We start from the raw sequence: 19,222 nt of genomic DNA, 5'->3' as shown, positions 1-19,222 counted from the left end.
TTATGACTCATTAATTAGAATATTAAAGCTAACTTCAGAACAACTCATGAGCAACTGATGTTTAATCAGTAAATTCTAAGGAACCAAGGCTTATACTAACCAAGACAGCAAATCTGGAAAACAGAGAATCAAGGAATATTACTTAGGATAGCACTGGTTCAAAAGTACTTGAAGAAGACAATTAGAGAATTAAATCTACTTTACTATGTACTTTTCTAAGAGAATTTCCAATATATGCCTGCTTCAGCAAGGTAAGAAATGGGAGGTCAAGCATAAAAGGATAAGTGATGAGACTGGTCCAGAGAAAAGGTACATATGCAGAAAATCATAGACTATAAATAAAAGACGCAACACTTAAGGCTTATGTTTCCCATCCAGGATGCTATAGATTATAATGGCTACTGAACAGACTTATTGAGCTTCTTTATACTTACTATGTACACTTAAGTCATATTTTCTGTCAGTCATTCCTGCTACATTTACAGCAACACACACATAACGGCCTGTGTCAGATACATGAATGTTCTTCAGCTGAAGGATGCGACCTTCATCCAATATTTCCATTCCCCTTCCCTTGGTCAAAGGGCGGCCATCTTTCATCCAGGTCACTTTTGGTTGAGGAATACCCTGCACCTCACACTCCAAGGAAATACTCTTCCCTCGAGTAACAATGATTTCAGTAGGGTGGCTGCCACTATTGGATATAGTTGGTCGAACTGAAAAAAAAAAAAAATAGAAAAAAATAGTAAAGTAGGAAATGTCTGCTTCAAGTCTTGCATAAGAATTCGTATCAGCCAAAGTTAAACTCACTTTTGATGTCGAAATATTAACTACTACAGAAAAGACCCAGGGCTAACAGACAAAGCATTGCTATATTGAGAGGTAGAATTCCTCTCCAATGTTTCTAAATGTGTTCATGCTTAGAATAAAGCTTTAAACACAGTAAGAAAAGAATTCTGTGTTTGTTAATTTCCCTGATTTTTAACAAGTTATACAAATACTTGAACTTATCTTTCATAGCCCTAATTTACAGAAGCCTTCCTACTAACATTAAAATAGATACGGTAGCCTCGCTCACAATCAATTCCTTTCTTCCTTCTACACTCCACTACAGGAGTTGGAAAGCTGAGACTGTTTTTCATTCTTCTCTGAAAATTGAGGTGGCCACATGAATCAATTCAGGCCTATAAAATCTAAATAAAGGTCTGCCTGGTGGGTGTGGGGGATGAGGGGAATGGGTTGGGAATTTTTTTGCTGTCCCAATGAAAGGAAAACATACCACTCCTTACCCTTATTTTTGCCTTCAATGTGGACTTGATACCACAGTTGAAGCAATGATCTTGAGACCACATAGGTAGGAGCAGGAGAATCTTAGCTCTCCTGTCTTTATATGAATAAGGTTCTGACCAACTCCAGGGACTGCCAACCTCAGGCTTCTCATTATGTGAGAAAATAAGTCTCTAATTGGTTAAGCCACTGATCACCAGTTATTCTGTAGTTTTGTAGCTGAATTTACCTAATTGATACTAATTCTAAGAAAAAAAACTAGACCAATTCTAATACATAGGTGTGTGGGGGAAGAAACATGGGCCAGCATTAGTCATCTTGGGTTCTAGTGCCAGTCCTACTACAATCAAGTCAGGTGACCTTGGTCAGTCATGGAAACCTCTCTGGGCTTAGATGACTACATATGCAAAATGGAGGCAATAATTTTGTTTCATATCATAGTTCATGTAAAGGTTAAATGAGATAATGTGAATATTTAAAACACTTTCAAATCTTACACAAATTAAATATTCTTTAAGGTATTTTTACATTTTGCAAATATACCCTATGATACAACACCATCTCTCCCCATTCCACACATCCACTATCCTGCCCCCAATACATTACAACCATATTGATGTGTCTTCTATTAGCATGCTCTTGCAGAGTGCACAGCTGTATTGCTAAATGAATAACAGGCAGAAATAAGCAATTGCTCTTTGTTTATGTCAGCACAGTTTAAATTTGTGAGTCTTGTGATAGGTATATTATAACCATACTACCTTGAATGTATCTTAAAAGATATAAAGAAAAAGCAAAAAGGAAAGACAGAGAGATTAAAAGAAAGTCTGGCTAATCAATAACTTACTATAAACTTGCAGACTGTAGTCTTTCTTTGCAGTTCCAGCAACATTTGATGCCACACACGTATACAGCCCTGCATCAGATTTTTCCGCAACTGAGATCTGTAACTGTCTGCCTCCAGATAAAGTTCTGACTCGCCCTGCAGAATCAGCCAGCACTGGGGAGCCTACAAAGAAGACAAAATGCCAGAATATGAAGCAAAAATATATAACATTTTGTGTACATACTCTGATAAGTACGTTTATTTACATCTTATTTCAAGAACTTAAAAGGCAGATGACACTGTAAAATAATCCTATGCAAAAAGAAGGAGAAGAAGGCAGGAGAGGAGAGGCAGGAGGAAGAGGAGATATTTATCAAGATTATCTTCTGCAGGGGCGCCTGGGTGGCTCAGTCGTTAAGTGTTTGCCTTTGGCTCAGGTCATGATCCCAGGGTCCTGGGATCGAGTCCCACATCGGGCTCCCTGCTCAGCGGGAAGCCTGCTTCTCCCTCTCCCACTCCCCCTGCTTGTGTTCCCTCTCTCACTGTCTCTCTGTCAAATAAATAAATAAAATCTTTAAAAAAAAAAAGATTATCTTCTGCAAATTTTTTTTCAATCAGTATTACATTTGAAAGCATACTTAGAAAAATAAAATAAAATCTTAAAACAATAAAACAAAATGATTTTAAAAATCAACCAAAAATATTGGGCACCTGGGTGGGTCAGTGGGTTAAAGGTCTGCCTTCACCTCAGGTCATGATCCCAGAGCCCTGGGATGGAGCCCCGAGTCAGGGTCCCTGCTCAGTGGCGAGTCTGATTCTCCCTCTCCCTCTCCCATCTCTCTTGCTCTCACTCTCAAATAAATAAATAAAATCTTTAAAAAAAATCAACTAAAAATATAGATTATCTGTCTGATACTTAATGGATACAAATAAATATTTATTAATGAATAAATTGAAAATTTGTTTAACTACAGAGTTCAGTCTTAACATACATTGCAAAACTGTCACAAATACAGCAAAAATGTTATAGAAAATATTTTTTAAAGCTTATTCTAAAGAAGATAAAAGAATTCTTTGAATGGTGGATTCTTGACCATTATAGCCACCCTATAATGCATTAGATTATAAAGTAATCAACTAATACAGAAAGTTAATTTTTTCTGGAGAACAGTTTCAAAATTAAAGATTTTCAGCTATATAGTGTAGAAGTTATCACATGCTACACATTTAACATAAAGCAATCATGCTATCTAATATTTTAGTATGAAAACCCCAGAAAAGTTTGTTAATAAAATGGTATGTTTGTCAAACAAAATATAGATTCATTTAACATTTATTTTAATCTTATAAATGTTGAGGATGAAAACTGACCTTTCTTCTTCCAAATGAGATTTGGGGGTGGAATACCACTTGATTCACACAATAAACTAATGAGATTCCCTTCAATGACTGTAAGTTGAGCAAGTTCATCAGAACCATAAATATTTGGTGGCACTGAAAGATGAAAAAATGAAAAAATATTATATTTACATTAACTTTACATTAAATTTCCTTTACATTTTAAAAAAAGGTTCCCACTCAAATGACATAAGGAAATAATTAGCCCTTGAGGTTGACATATCGATACCACATTAAAAGTCAACTGTAAGACATAGAAAAATACCTATTAGCAGACTTCCCGTTTTCACAGATAGAAACTTAATTAACAAAATATTCAGAAGCTAATGTATTGTAGATAATTAGACTTTTTGCATCAGAAAACTAAAGCACCTACCAAATTTACACTTAATTGTCCTTTCTGCTCAGCCAGTTTTTTTTTTTTATTTAAAGATTTTATTTATTTGTTTGACAGAGAGAGATACAGCGGGAGAGGGAACACAAACAGGGGGAGTGGGAGAGGGAGAAGCAGGCTTCCCGCCGAGCGGGGAGCCCGATGCGGGGCTCGATCCCAGGATCCTGGGATCATGACCTGAGCCGAAGGCAGATGCTTAATGACTGAGCCACCCAGGCGCCCCTCAGCCAGTTTTGATGTCTTAGCTGCTGAACAGAACTGGAAAACAGGCTTAAAACATTATGGTAAAGGACAGACACAGGGGTTTGATCCAAGAAATGGATATGTTATTAGAATGCACAGCCTGCCTCCCCACTGTCCTCTAGTTTCTCTTTGGAACGTTTAAGTGAACCCTGACTACCCACGCTCCTCTCAAGAAGGCCAAGTCTGCCTTTGCTGGCTGAACTCTCCTCTCAAGATGCTTGTCTGGCTGCAATATTATCAGGTGGCAGATGCTTGCTCTCCCAAGCTCCTGGGAGTTGAGCAGTGGGAAAATCCTCCTCCCCCATCAATGTAGCTTCCAGTCATTGTTCAACTTCAACTGCCCCCATGTGAAAACCTCCTCCTTTGAGGCTCATGCCACCAAGTTACTTCTCTTTCTCCCTCACCATCATCTGTGAACCTGCCATTCTTTTTCTATTCACTGAACAATTTGGTACTTGTTTTTATCTTTCTCCTTCACATGGAGACCTGGCATTCTTCTGTATGAACGCAACATCTGCATGTATATCCAGTCTGACCACCGTGGCTACTCACTTCCTTGATCTGCTCATCCCTTTCTCCACCATGTTCATCATCTAGAACATTTCTCCTACTGCTCCATCCTTATAGCTTTCACTCAATTATTCCCAATTCTCACTTCATCGACCCAACTGAATCTCAAGTCTTTTCATCTCTCAGAAACTTCCCAATCCAGCTGCCTACTCTTGTTTACTGACTTTTCTATCCAGCTTAGATTTCATGATCAATAATTTCAACTACTCCTTTGCCAATAATCTCAACTGCCTTGCACTCTTGCCCTTCCTGTTTTGCAACACTCTTCCTCTGGATGAATCCTACAGTTAGTTTACTCTGTCATCTCCCATACCACAGATGGAAAGTTCTGCAGAAGAAAATGACAATTACATAGATTGCCATTACTGTAAGTACACCATCTCCAACCTCAATTCTACCCTCCTCTATTCCCATGGCTTCCATTGACACAAATACTTGCAAATCTGTATCTGTAATGCAGACCCCATCTGAGGTCTAGAGTTTTGTATCTGACTACTAAACATCTCAACCTGGATACATCAGAGGCACTTTCAAACTTGACTTGCCCACAGCTGAACCCAGGCACCTTTGTTCCTTTTCTGAGGGAAGGACACTGCTGTCCACATGGCCCAGCTGGCCAACCCACAACAACATCCATCCTCTACTCTTCTTCTTTTCACACCTATCCATGTAATCAATTAATCCTGTTAATTCAGTTTCTTAAATACTACTAGAGTTTATCTGTTTTATTCCCCAAATACAGATCTGAACATCCCAGTCCTTCTTTAAATCCCTTTAACCTATTTATAATTGATCTTCAGTTAATTATATATAATCACACTTACCCCAAATGTTGACATTATAGTTTTTCTCAGTTTTTCCAGCAACATTTGTTGCCTCACAAGTGTAACGACCAGTGTCTTGAACTTGAGCCTCTTCAATCTAAAAATAAAACCATGCTTTGAAACCTGTTTCTATTTCATAATTGGAGTTTTTCTATTAATGTTATTTGTGACTTCTTATTTTTCATGAGTATTCTAAAGGTTTTCAAACATATAGAAAGGAAAGAGAATAGTAAAGCATATGACTATATGCCCATCATCCACATTCAACACTTAAATCAAAATTCAACAGTTTTCATCTATATCATACTTTGTTTTAATCTAATTAATATTAGTGATTGAAGGTCTAGAATGGCCTCTTAAATATAATTAAATAAAATTCAGATAAAATAACAAGAAAACACTATTTCTGAATAAGTTATTTAGGGCTTTAATATAGATAACCTTTATATATCTAGGCTATTGTTCAGTAAAATAACACCTTTATTATTGGTTTATTACATGTCTTCTCCCTATACTGGGCTTGTAAGCTTCTTTTTTTAAAATTTTTATTTAAATTCTAGTTAACGTACAGTGCAATATTGGTTTTAGGAGTAGAATTCAGTGATTCATCACCTACATACAACACCCAGTGCTCATTATAACAAGTGCCCTCCTTAACACCCATCACCCATCTAGCCCATTCCCTACTCACTTCCCTCCATCAACACTCAGTTTATTCTCTTTCAGAGTCTCTTGTGGTTTGTTTCTCTCTCTCTCTTTTTCCCCCCTCTCATATGTTCATCTGTTTTGTTTCTTAAATTCTACATATGAGCGAAATAATATGATATTTGTCTTTCTCTGACTGACTTGTTTCACTTAGCATAATACATTTTAGCTCCATCCACATTGCTGCAAATGGCAAGACTTCATTCTTTTTGATGGCTAAGTAATATTCCATTGTGTGTGTGTGTGTGTGTGTGTGTGTGTGTGTGTGTGTGTGTGTGTGTGTATACCACATCTTCCTTATCCATTCGTCAGTCGATGGACATTTGGGCTCTCTCCATAGTCTAGCTCTTGTTGATAGTGCTGCTATAAACAGTGGGGTGCATGTACCCCTTTGAATCCATATTTTTGTATCCTTTGGGTAAATACCTAGTAGTGTAATTGCTGGATTATAGGGTGGTTCTATTTTTAACTTTTTGGGGAACCTCCATACTGTTTTCCAGAGTGGCTGCATCAGTTTGCATTCCCACCTACAGTATAAGAGGGCTCCCCTTTCTCCACATCCTTGCCAATACTTTTTGTTTTCTGTGTTGTTAATTTTAGCCATTCTCACAGGTGTGAGGTGATACCTCCCTGTAGTTTTGATTTGTATTTCCTTGATGATGAGTGATATTGAGCATTTTTTCATGTGTCTGTTAGCCATCTGGATGTCTTCTTTGGAAAAATGTCTATTAATGTCTTCTGCCCATATCTTAACTGGATTATTTGTTTTTTGGGTGTTGAGTTATTTTTTTAAAGATTTTTTTTTTAATCTGTCAGAGAGAGAGAAAGCACAAGCAGGGCGAGCGGCAGGCAGAGGGAGAAGCAGGCTCCCTGTGGAGCAGAGAGCCCGATGCGGGACTTGATCCCAGAACCCTGGGATCATGACCCGAGCTGAAGGCATACATTTAACTGACTGAGGCGCCCAGACATCCCTGGGTGTTGAGTTATATCAGTTCTTTATATATTTTGGATACTAACCCTTTATCAGATATGTCATTTGCAAATATCTTCTCCCATTCCATAGGCTACCTTTTAATTTTGTTGATGGTTTCCTTCGCTGTGCAGAAGCTTTTTATCTTGAAGAAGTCCCAATAGTTCATTTTTCTTTTGTTTCCCCTGCCTCCAGTGACTTGTCTAGTAAGAAGTTGCTATGGGGGCACCTGGGTGGCTCAGTTGGTTGAGTGTCTGACTCTTGGTTTCAGCTCATGTCATGATATCAGGGTCATGGGATTGAGCCCCACATCGGGTTTTTTGCTCAGTGGGGAGTCTGCTTGGGATCCTCTCCCTGTCCATCTTCCTCTGCTGCTCTCCCCCCACCTCAAATAAATATAAATCTTGAAAAAAAAAAAAAAAAGAAGTTGCTATGGCCGAGGTCAAAGAGGTTGCTGCCTGTGTTCTCCTCAAGGATTTTGATGGTTTCCTGTCTCACACTTAGGTCTTTCATCCATTTTGAATTTACTTGGGTGTATGATGTAAGAAAATGGTCCCAGTCTCATTCTTCGTCATGTTGCTGTCCAGTTTCCCAACACCATTTGTTGAAAAGACTGTCTTTTTCCCATTGAGTATTATGTCCTGTTTTGTTGAAGATTAGTTGATCATATAGTTCTGGGTCCATTTCTGGGTTTTCTACTCTGTTCCACTGATCTCTGTGTCTCTTTTTGTGCCAGTACCATTCAGTCTTGATGACTACAGATTTGTAATACAGCTTGAAGTCCAGAATTGTGATGCCTCCAGCTTTGCTTTTCTTTTTCAGGACTTTGGTTACTCAGGGTCTTTTGTGGTTTCATACAAATTTTAGGATTGTTTATTCTAGCTCTGTGAAAAATGCTGGTGGTATTTCGATAGGGATTGCATTAAATGTGTAGATAGCTTTGGGTAGTAGAGACATTTTAACAATGTTTGTTCTTCCAATCAATGAACATGGAATGGATTGGAAGAACAAATCCAATGCTCCAAGAATGGAGCATGAGCATTTTCTTTCTGTCCTCTTCAATTTCCTTCATAAGTGTTCTATACTTTTCAGAGTACAGATTTTTTACCTCTTTGGTTAGGTTTATTCCTAGGTATCTTATGATTTTTGGTGCAATTGCAAATGTGACTGATTCCCTGATGCTTTTTGTGCTGTTTCATTATTGATGTATAGAAACGCAACAGATTTCTGCACATTGATTTTATATCTTGCAACTTTGTTGAATTCATGCATTAGTTCTAGCAATTTTTTCGTGGAGTCTTTCAGGTTTTCTACATAGAGTATATCACGTCATCTGTAAATAGTGAAAGTTTGACTTCTTCCTTGCCTATTTGGATGCCTTTTATTTCTTTTTGTTGTTTGATTGCTGAGGCTAAGACTTCCAGTACTATGTTAAGTAGTAATGGCAAGAGTGGACACCCTTGTCTTGTTCCTGACCATAGGGGAAAGGTTCTCAGTTTTTCCCATTGAGGATGATATTAGCTGTGGGTCTTTTATATATGGCCTCTATGATGTTAAGGTATGTTTCATCTAGCCCTATTTTGTTGAGGGTTTTTTTTTTTCTTTAATCAAGAAAGAATGCTGGGGCGCCTGGGTGGCTCAATCGTTAAGCGTCTGCCTTTGGCTCAGGTCATGATCTCAGGGTCCTGGGATCGAGCCCTACATCGGGCTCCCTGCTCTGTGGGAAGCCTGCTTCTCCCTCTCCCACTCCCCCTGCTTGTGTTCCCTCTCCCGTTGTGTCTCTCTCTGTCAAATAAATAAATAAAATCTTAAAAAAAAAAAAAGAATGCTGTATTTTGTCAAATGCTTTTTCTGTATCTATTGACAGGATATTATCCTTTCTTTTATTGATGTGGTGTATCACATTGATTGTTTGTGAATACTGAACCACCTCTGAAGCCCAGAAATAAATCCCACTTGGTCATGGTGAATAATTCTTTTAAAGTACTGTTGAATTCCATTTGCTAGTATTTTATCAAGAATTTTTGCATTTATGTTCATCAGGGATATTGGCTTGTAAATCTCCTTTTTTAAAAAATTTAAATTCAATTACTTAACATATATTATTTGTTTCAGGGTTACAGGTCTGTGATTCATCAGTCTTATACAATACCCAGTGCTCATTACAACATATACCCTCCCCAATGTCTATCACCCAGGTACACCATCCCTCCATCCCCCACCCCTCCAGCAACCCTCAGTTTGTTTCCTATGATTAAGAGTCTCTTATGGTTTGTCTCCCTCTCTGGTTTCATCTTGTTTCATTTTTTTCTCTCTTCCCCTATGATCCTCTACCTTGTTTCTTAAATTCCATGTATCAGTGAGATCATATGATACTTATCTTTCTCTGATTGATTCATTTTGCTTAGCATAATACCCTCTAGTTCCAGCCATGTCATTGCAAATGGCAAGATTTCATTTTTTGATGGCTGCATAATATTCCATTATATATATATATATATATATATATATATATATATATATACACACACACACACCACATCTTTATCCATTCATCTGTCAATGGACATCTGGGCTCTTTCCATAGTTTGGCTATTGTGGACATTGCTGCTATAAACATTGGGATACATGTGCCCCTTTGGATCACTACATTTGTATCTTTGGGGTAAATACCCAGGAGTGTAATTGCTGGATCGTATGGTAGCTCTATTTTCAACTTTTTGAGGAACCTCCATACTGTTTTCCAGAGTGGCTGCACCAGCTTGCATTCCCACCAACAGTATAAGCGGGTTCCCCTTTCTCTGCATCCTCGCCAACATCTGTCGTTACCTGACTTGTTAATTTTAGCCATTCTGACCGGTGTGAGGTGGTATCTCATTGAGGTTTTGATCTGTATTTCCCTGATGTTGAGTGATGTTGAGCATTTTTTCATGTGTCTGTTGGCCATTTGGATGTCTTCTTTGGAGAAATGTCTGTTCGTGTCTTCTGCGCATTTCTTCATTAGATTATTTGTTGTTTGGGTGTTGAGTTTGATAAGTTCTTTATAGATTGTGGATACTAGCCCTTTATCTGATATGTCATTTGCAAATATCTTCTCCCATTCTGTGGGTTGTCTTTTGGTTTTGTCGACTGTTTCCTTTGCTGTGCAAATGCTTTTTATCTTGATGAAGTCCCAACAGTTCATTTTTGCTTTTGTTTCCCTTGCCTTTGGAGATGTGTCTAGCATGTAATTCTTTTTAGCAGGATTTTTGTCTAGTTTTGGAATCAAAGTAATGCTGGCCTCATTGAAGGAGTTTGGAAGTTTTCCTTCCATTTCTATTTTTTGAAACAGTTTGAGAAGGATAGGTATTAATTTTTCTTTAAATGTCTGGTAGAATTCCCCAGGGAAGCCATTTGGCCTTGGACTTTTGTTTGTTGGAAGACTTTTGAATACTGATTCAATTTTCTTTGCTGGTTATGGGTCTGTGCAAATTTTCTATTTTGTCCTGTTTCAGTTTTGGTAGTTTGTATGTTTACAATCTAGGAATCTAGGAATTTGTCCATTTCTTCCAGATTGCCCAGTTTGTTGGCATATAATTTTTCATAATATTCTCTTATGATTATTTGTATTTCTGTGGTGTTGGTTGTGTTCTCTCCTCTTTCATTTGTGATTTTATTTACTTGGGGCCTTTCTCTTTTCTTTTTGATAAGTCTTGGCCATAGCAATGTTTTTCTGGATATGTCTCCCGAGGCAAGGGAAATAAAAGCAAAAATAAACTGTTGGGCCTTCATCAAGATAAAAAGCTCTGCACAGCAAAAGAAACAATAAACAAAACAAAAGGCAACCTACAGAATGGGAAAAGATATTTGCAAATGACATATATGATAAAGCGTTAGTATCCAAAATATATAAAGAACTGATACAACTCAACACCCAAAAAACAAATAATCCAGTTAAAAAATGGGCAGAAGACATGAACAGACATTTCTCCAAAGAAGACATACAGATGGCCAATAGACACATGACTCATTCATCATCCGAGAAATACAAATCAAAACTACAATGAGGTATCACCTCACACCTGTCAGAATGGCTAAAATAAAAAACACAAAGAACAAGTGTTGGCAAGGTTGTGGAAAAAGCAAAACTCTCGTACTGTTGGTGGGAATGCAAGCTGGTGCAGCCATTCTGGAAAACAGTATGGAGTTTCCTCAGAAAGTTAAAAATAGAACTACCCTATGATCCAATCATCACACTACTGGATACCTACCCTAAAAATACAGAAACACTAATTCAAAGTGACACATGCACCCCTATGTTTATGGCAGCATTATTTATAATAGCCAAATTATGGAAGCAGTCCAAGTGCCCACTGATAGATAAATGGATAATGGAGATTTTATATATATACACACACACACACACACACACACACATATATATGAGATATATATATATCTCACATATGTGATCACATATCATATATATGTAGGAATGGAATGTTATTCAGCCATAAACAAGAATGAAATCTGGCCATTTGCAACAACATGGATGTAGCTAGAGGGTATAACATTAAATTAAATAAGTCCATCAGAGAAAGACAAATACCAAATGATTTCACTTATATGTGAAATTTTAAAACAAAACAAATGAACAAAGGGAAAAGAAGAGAAAGAGAAACAAACCAAGAAACAGATTCTTAACTATAGAGATCAAAATGATGGTCACCAGAGGAGAGGTGGGTGGAGGGATGGGTGAAATAGGTAAAGGGGATTAAGGAGGGCACTTGTTGTGATGAGCACTGGGTGTTGTATATAAGTGATGAATCACTATATTGTACACCTGAAACTAATAAAACACTGTATGTTAACTATACTGGAATTAAAATAAAAACTTAATAAAAAAGATGTATTGATTTCCTAGTGTGTTCCAGGCAAAATAACACGGTAAGAATTTATTACTTTACCTGGTTGTGGATGTGCATGAATTGTTTTGGGAAATGCACAGGTAAGATAGTCTTAACTGACCAATTTTGTCTGAGTTCTGTAGAAGTTTTTATTTCCATGAGGTCCTCTCTGTACACCCCTCAGTGGGACCTGCACATTTCAGGGTGCCTGGCCAGTCTCTGTGGTAGAGATTCAATAGATCCCAGGATTTCTTCACCCTTGCCTTTCTTTTGGCTTCCCAAACTTATTGAGATCTGTGCCCTGAAGAAATCAACTTCTATACTCTGAAATTTGCCAAGACATTTCTAATCACACATAGCTCTCCCCGCCCAGTGCTGGGACTTGTGTTCATACAATTGTCTCCCTCTGTCATTTGGTCAGAGCAGGGGTTTGAGAATACTACCAGTTGATTTCTAGAGCTCTGGGTCTGCCTCTGAGCATGGCCAGTGCTTTTTTCTTTTCTCCCCTATATAGCTCAATTGACTTATCCTACTTTCCTCCACCAGTTATTCCAGCTTTTCCTTCTTTACCCAGCTCCACTATTACAGATTATAATTCCTAAAATCTCTACTTGGTTGCCTCTAACACACAACTTCATATTCCCTCCCATTCTCTCCCATGTTTCTGCTCTCCTTATATAAGCTTCTCAGCTTCCTATGTGCTGATATCATCATCCATTTCTCAAGACTCCCTTTGTTTGCCAGTAATAACCTTCCTTTACCAAGAGGCTATGTGGTAGAGTGGTTAGTAGCATGAGTTTTAAAGCTAAACTCCCTGTATTCAAATCCCATTTCTGACACTTAGTAACTGTGGGCAGATTACTTAGCCATTCTTTCAATTTCTCAATAGGGTTATTATGAGGACTTTATAAACATTCCAATAGCTTATTACTTCCTGAATACTAATTCCTTTGTATTTTTTTAAGATTATTTATTTATTTATTTGAGAGGGAGGGAGAGAGAGAGAGAGCAAGGGAGAACACAAGAGCAGGGGGAAGAAGAAGCAGACTCACCGCTGAGCAGGGAGCCTGACTCAGGGCTTGATCCCAGCACCCTGAGATCAAGACCTGAGCCAAATGCAGACGCTTAACCTACTGAGCCACCCAGATGTCCCCTGAATCCCAATTCCTTAAACTGGTTTTCAATGTTAGCTCTTATTTCACTCAAATCAACGTTGTCAATATTATTTCCAAATATTCACTTGGTTAAATTCCCTGTTTCAGCCACACTAGCTTACTTGCTTTCCTTAATCAGGCCTTTTGTCCCATCTACACATAAAAAGCCAAGTAGCCTTCCAAGATTTCCAGGCAACCACAGCCTCACCTTTCACTATCCTCCTAAAATGTATTACCTGTACCATCCAAATAGTAATTAACTCACACTTATAGCATGTACTGCATTTTCAATGGAACTGTTAATTTTCATATATTTATGCAAACTTGGAAGAAACTGAGGGTAGGAAATGTGTCTATTTTTCACATTGTATGCAGAGCACCTAGAATGGGTATTTATTTGCTGAGTAGTTGAATGACTAAAAATGAAGCACTCATTAGAATAGTTCTGTATTTTCCCAGAAGCATTTTTGGATGGCTTCTGGCTACAAATATGGATAGACAAATATCTAAATCTTACTAAGCATAAAGTTTTAAAATATTACAAACCTCATTAATAAAAGGGTACCTATAATTTTACAAGATGAAATTAGTAGAACACTTGTAGACAGGCATGTTTACAACCAAAGCCATGAGCTTAGGAATAATATAAGAAGAAGTAAATGAATCTCTAGGCTTACCTTTAACACAGTTCCATTTTCAGAGATACTGAGGCCTGGTTTCTTCAGCAACGGGCGGCCATCCTTTAACCAAGTCAAAGTAGGTGGGGGGATAGCGTCACTCTGACATAGTAACTCCACAGCTTGGCTAATGAGGACAGAGATGTTCTGTTCTTCTCCCATAATATTTGGTGGAACTAAGTGAAAGAAGGGTTTTCCCTCAGGATAAAACAGGCCAACACACTGCTTATCTTTTTTAAGCATCAGGACATATACCAAATAACTTTATTAGTTCTTTTAAGATGTAGGATCACAATAATTCTAACATACCCTCGTTGCATCATTTGGTTCAGAATCAAATACTAAGAAATCACTGATTAATATGTTCCTATTGAACAGATATACTTTTCACTAACTTTTCACTTTAAGAAGTTTTAGAACTGGAAGTTCTCACCAAGTGCTTATTTCAGAAACTTTTTGAATTAGATGTTACTGCTTAAGATTTCCAAAGTAATAAATTACTCATGAAGCATTTTGGAAATAAATAACAATAATTAAAAGCATATATACTTTTGATATTTCTTTATATCTTTTGCAAAAGAAAATAAATTTTATAGACACAGAGGCAAAATTAAAAAATAGAGTCGAAAGAGACCACCTAGTCCCACCTCATGGTATGTAAAACATGAAGTAGGTGACAGACAATAGCTTATTTGAAATAACATGACTAATTTGTGGCAAAGCTAGGAGTTGAGTCTTCTGATTTGCAGTTTAGAGCTCTTTTTGGTTTTCCATGATGCCTTGTCAGCTTTCTATGGAATAAAGACCATGTGGGATAAATGACACAATAAAGAACAAAATGAAAGCAGTGACCAGCTGTATAACATATAATTACATAAAAAGAGGAAATGAGTTGAGATTTTAATGAGATTAAAATTAGAATCCCCTGGCTATCAAGCTTGTCAGATGTTGAAATGTGTTCTTGGAGAAGTCTAAGGAATCTCCTTCCCTTGGGTGTATTAAAATATAGAGTAAACAATCATTTGTCTCAGATGGTTTAGGTACAGTCCTGCCAAGAATGAGAGGGTTTGCTCCATAACCTCTCAAGGACTCTTTCAGGACTGTATTTATAATAATTCAAAAAACACAAACTAACGATGAAATCAGGCCTGTTATAAAGGGCCACTGAAAAAACACAGAGAGGAATTTCCTTGGCCACTTCTCACTAAATCCCATAACTATTCAGGATTGTAGGAAATGTACCATATTTTTAGTATTTTTTTCTTTTAATAAGAAAGGTTAAGCTGCACTGAATGAATCCTAAGGGACTTTCCAAATGCTTTGATATAAATAAGATTTTTGTGGTAAGGATTGTTATTATAGTTCATTAGCCATTGTTTCAGGCTGGATCCTGCAGCATGTGGCAAAATGACAATGACTGCAATAGGTTTTGATGAGTAACACTGCAGTTCTGTAACCAGGAGGTTTCTCTGCTACCATGTCTCCTACAGAGGGAAAGGCATTAAACTAAAGGCCATTTTCTTGTACTGTTTCTGGATGCAGGATCTGTGCTAAATCCAAAGGAACTGATGTCATGATGCAAAGAAATGCCATGCACAATAGTTGGAATAGACTAATGGAGCTTTTGTGCAGAGATTCCTGATTCTGCTCAGTTTAATAGCACATAGACATCTGGCTCTCAATAAGCTTAAAGTAATCTATGGGGACCAGAAAACAGTGGAATTGTTTTTAATATGTGAGACATTAGATAAAAGATATACAACTAGTCTGTCTGAGATTAAAACTGCTATAATACTAGCAAAATCAGCACAATTAGTGCCATTTTCTAAGATATTATGAAAACAGATACATTCACCAGTCTTAGCACAGGAAGCCCTAAATAAAATAGCCAATTTAACAGCTTGAAAGTAATTTCAGGTAAAGTCCGGTCTCAGTGGACAAAAAAGTACCATAACTGCATAAAAATATGTTTATCTTAGAGTATTTATAGAATTTACAAAAAAGCATGAATTCTTTACGACTACTTGTAGAAGTAAAAGTCAGAAATAATTCAAGAAAGCAGAATGTTAATTTATTTCTAAATATTTTTCCTCCAATTATTTCTCTTTATGGCTAAATGAGTTGAATCAAGTTCAAAAAGAAACCAGACTTTTTTTTTAAATTGAGAGGAAAAATGCAAAAACAATAGAGTATTTGTTTCTTAAGGAACATAAATAAAAGCAAATCTAATTACAGCTGAGCATATATATTACTGAAATGCCTCTATGTTTTCTGTCCTTTCATTTCCAACTTTTTGTTTAGTCTGAGAAGAGAACGAGTGTCTACCCTTTAGATCTCGGCTTCCTTAGATGTTATCCTTACTTAGCTTTGTGGTTATATTGCTTAGGAAGGGGGGTATCATGTCTGTTTCTCATCCTATGCATTATACTTGTTAAATTTAATTATCAAAATCAGCACGGCTGTAGGGTTACACTTGTTGAGATGCTGGAGCACGTGTGATCTCTAACAAAGTTCTCCGAGCTTAGCTTTAAGTAAAGGTACAGGAATCTCAATCATTTAAAAACCCAATTCTCTTGTTTTAGCACCTCAGAATATAGTAAAATATACCCTGAATTTATACCAAGGGGAAATATTTTAATGAACTACTCTTGCAATTGTAAGGAAAGCTGTTTTATCCACTGTCTACTCCTCTTATCACCCCCATACTCTACAATGTAAATCTAAGGGAGATTGGTCACTGGAGATGAACATTCATTAGGCTCCAATGAGACACAAGATTGTCAAGGTAATTGCTACAAATATAGGAATATAATATATGGAAATAATACTAATAGGGGAGCACAGATTGGAAACTAATTTCAGATTAAGAGTCTGAAATTTTACATTTCTTTAACTGCTTGCTGTGCACCTATATTCAAATGCTAAGCATATGTAAATGTTAGCTAACCATCTGACTTTTATAACAGAGGAAAGATCCCAGTTTTCAGACCAAAAGGGTGGTATGGAAATGGCTTGGCAAATGATAAAAAATAGTGAGTTTTTATGACTCCTGGAAAATATCAACTCTCTATCACCTCTCCGGTATACTTTTGATACCAACCCATGTAGAAACAGAAGGAGCCAATCCCAGATTTTCAGTCCTGACTAAAACCCAGCAAATACTCATGTCACCCCTCTGTTTGCTTGCTAATTATTGAAGGAGCTTTTGTATCACATACTTAGATTGACTGATGAATCATTCTCTAAGGATATTTCACGTTGTGAGCATTCCAATTCTCCATAAAACATAAAAATGACCCAGTTAGATTTAAGGGAAGGACTAGATTCCCTGGGGTTGGACATTTTAGTCCCATCTGTTATCTGTGACACAGGGCACCAGCAAAGCTGGAGGCTGGATGTGGACCCATGTCTATTGTAGAAGCAATAGAAAAGAGAGAGCATAGAGAGCCCTTTGGTAGTTTACTAATGCCAACTGGGACTTTCAAGATCCATTAGATATGTAATTTAGCCGTGTTGTAACAAGGTTTCTTTTTTTAATTAAAAAACTATGATTTATAAGTTACTTGTGATTGTTACATTTACTTTTGGCAAACCTATAAAGAGGAGTCAACTGACATGATCTGGAGGTAAAAAAAAAAAAAGATATATTTTGAATAGGAGTGAACTACTTGGAAGTGAGGTGGGATTTAGAGAGGATTGTACACCTGAATGAAACTAACATAACACTGTATGTTAATTATACTGGAATTAAAATAGAAAAAACCCAGATACTCTTTGAGGGGCCATGGAGAAACAATTCCATTATTCCATGACCAAGGAATATAATGCAAATAAGACACTGAAAAAAGCCTAAAACAGCCCTAAATGCAAAGGTAAACTAAAATGTGCAATGAAAAACACAGCCTACGAATGGAGGTCAATTAGGACTGAACTTTGTTGAGGAGGACTTCTGCTGTGATAAAATTAGACATTTCCTTTTTACCTTATGGCTGCATCATAGGTAGGAAAAAACCTGAATTTTCTCTAAATTTATGCTTAACTTTTGCTTCTCAAATAGCCTTTAATTCATAGACATCGTATTGACTACAAAATATGCTGATTATAAATATAAAAGTAATAAAATCAAGTCTTTGAGTAGAATAGATCAAGAGAGCTACTTGAACAGATGCTCCCTTTATATCTTCCAAATTGCTAAACTGCTCTCCATAGTCATGCTCTTTAGAGTATTCTATGAAACCAACACCTAGCATTTTAATTTCTCAGAACTTTGAGAAAGGAAAATCAGACAAAGTCAAATATAAAGCAGAAAGGTAGAATTTGATTTGAATTGATACTATAAAATCATTTCTATTGCTCATCGTTCTTTATTGTCAACAACTTCCTTTAACTTCTTCAATGATTTTAGGAATTAAACACATCTATATTAGAACAGAAATAATTATTAAAATATTTCACCGTATACTCTGAGGTCAATGTCCCTTTGTTTCTCCCCAGCAGCATTCACTGCCACGCAGGTGTATCTCCCAGTATCACTGATTTGAGCGCTGGTCAGTGCTAGGATGCGGCCTCCAGACAGAACCTTTCAATGATAAGAAAGATAAATAGCCAACATGCCCCTCTGAGAAACAGCCTTTTTTTCTCCTATTTTCTGAGGTTAATCAATTGACATTTGCCTCCAGAAAGATTTCCATTTGGATGTTTTATTTTATTTATTTTTCCACTTCGATAGTTTAAAGTGGGCAAGTTTCATCTAATCTACTTCTTATCCTCTCTTTGAAAGAAGCCTGTGAAAAGCTAGAACCAAACTCGGAAATAACCACTGAAAACAAGTCCCTATGTACAAAATCAAGTGAAGGAAGGTCCAGTCTCATCCATCCTTACTGTAGAGAGAGAAAAAGCCACCAGGGGAAAAAGATGAGAAGAAGTGGGAATAAGAGCAGCTAATCTTCCTTCTAATTTTCTTGGTTAGGATAAGTAAGAAGTTATAATTAATAGCAAAGTAGCAGCCAAATAAATTAATTAGTCGCATTCATGGCTCTTTTATCCCATTGGTCTAGTTGTACTTCTAAAATATTGACATTAACTCTGGATCTTCTATGGTCCCAAATTCTGCGAGCAGTGGATTTTTGAGAAAAGCTAAAGTAGAATGGTGGGAAAACTAAGTTCTCTACTAGGCAAAATAAAATTAAAGTACACTTTAAAGGAGATATGTGTGCTTCTATAATTTTAATTTTGAGTCAATGTGAAGCACTTAAACTGCTTTCTCAGATTCAAATTTCATTTCTATA

General features: G+C 36.9%; 1 protein-coding gene across 1 annotated transcript in view; it reads right to left on the bottom strand.

Moving 5' to 3' along the window:
* Positions 1 to 19,222, bottom strand: part of HMCN1 (hemicentin 1) — a 487,946-nt gene that overhangs the window by 134,610 nt on the left and 334,114 nt on the right. Inside the window, exons 40-45 of the mRNA XM_032393157.1 lie at positions 18,390 to 18,513; positions 13,935 to 14,110; positions 5,543 to 5,639; positions 3,485 to 3,607; positions 2,135 to 2,296; positions 435 to 716 (exon numbers count right to left, since the gene is read on the bottom strand). Coding sequence (XP_032249048.1) covers positions 435 to 716; positions 2,135 to 2,296; positions 3,485 to 3,607; positions 5,543 to 5,639; positions 13,935 to 14,110; positions 18,390 to 18,513 — 964 coding nt within the window. The remainder of the gene's footprint in view (positions 1 to 434; positions 717 to 2,134; positions 2,297 to 3,484; positions 3,608 to 5,542; positions 5,640 to 13,934; positions 14,111 to 18,389; positions 18,514 to 19,222) is intronic.

This window comes from Phoca vitulina, unplaced genomic scaffold (genome assembly GCF_004348235.1).
Source record: "Phoca vitulina isolate PV1807 unplaced genomic scaffold, GSC_HSeal_1.0 scaffold71, whole genome shotgun sequence".
NCBI classification, from domain to species: domain Eukaryota; kingdom Metazoa; phylum Chordata; class Mammalia; order Carnivora; family Phocidae; genus Phoca; species Phoca vitulina.
Note: the sequence above shows the minus strand (reverse complement) of the source record. Positions and strands in the feature narration are given on the sequence as shown.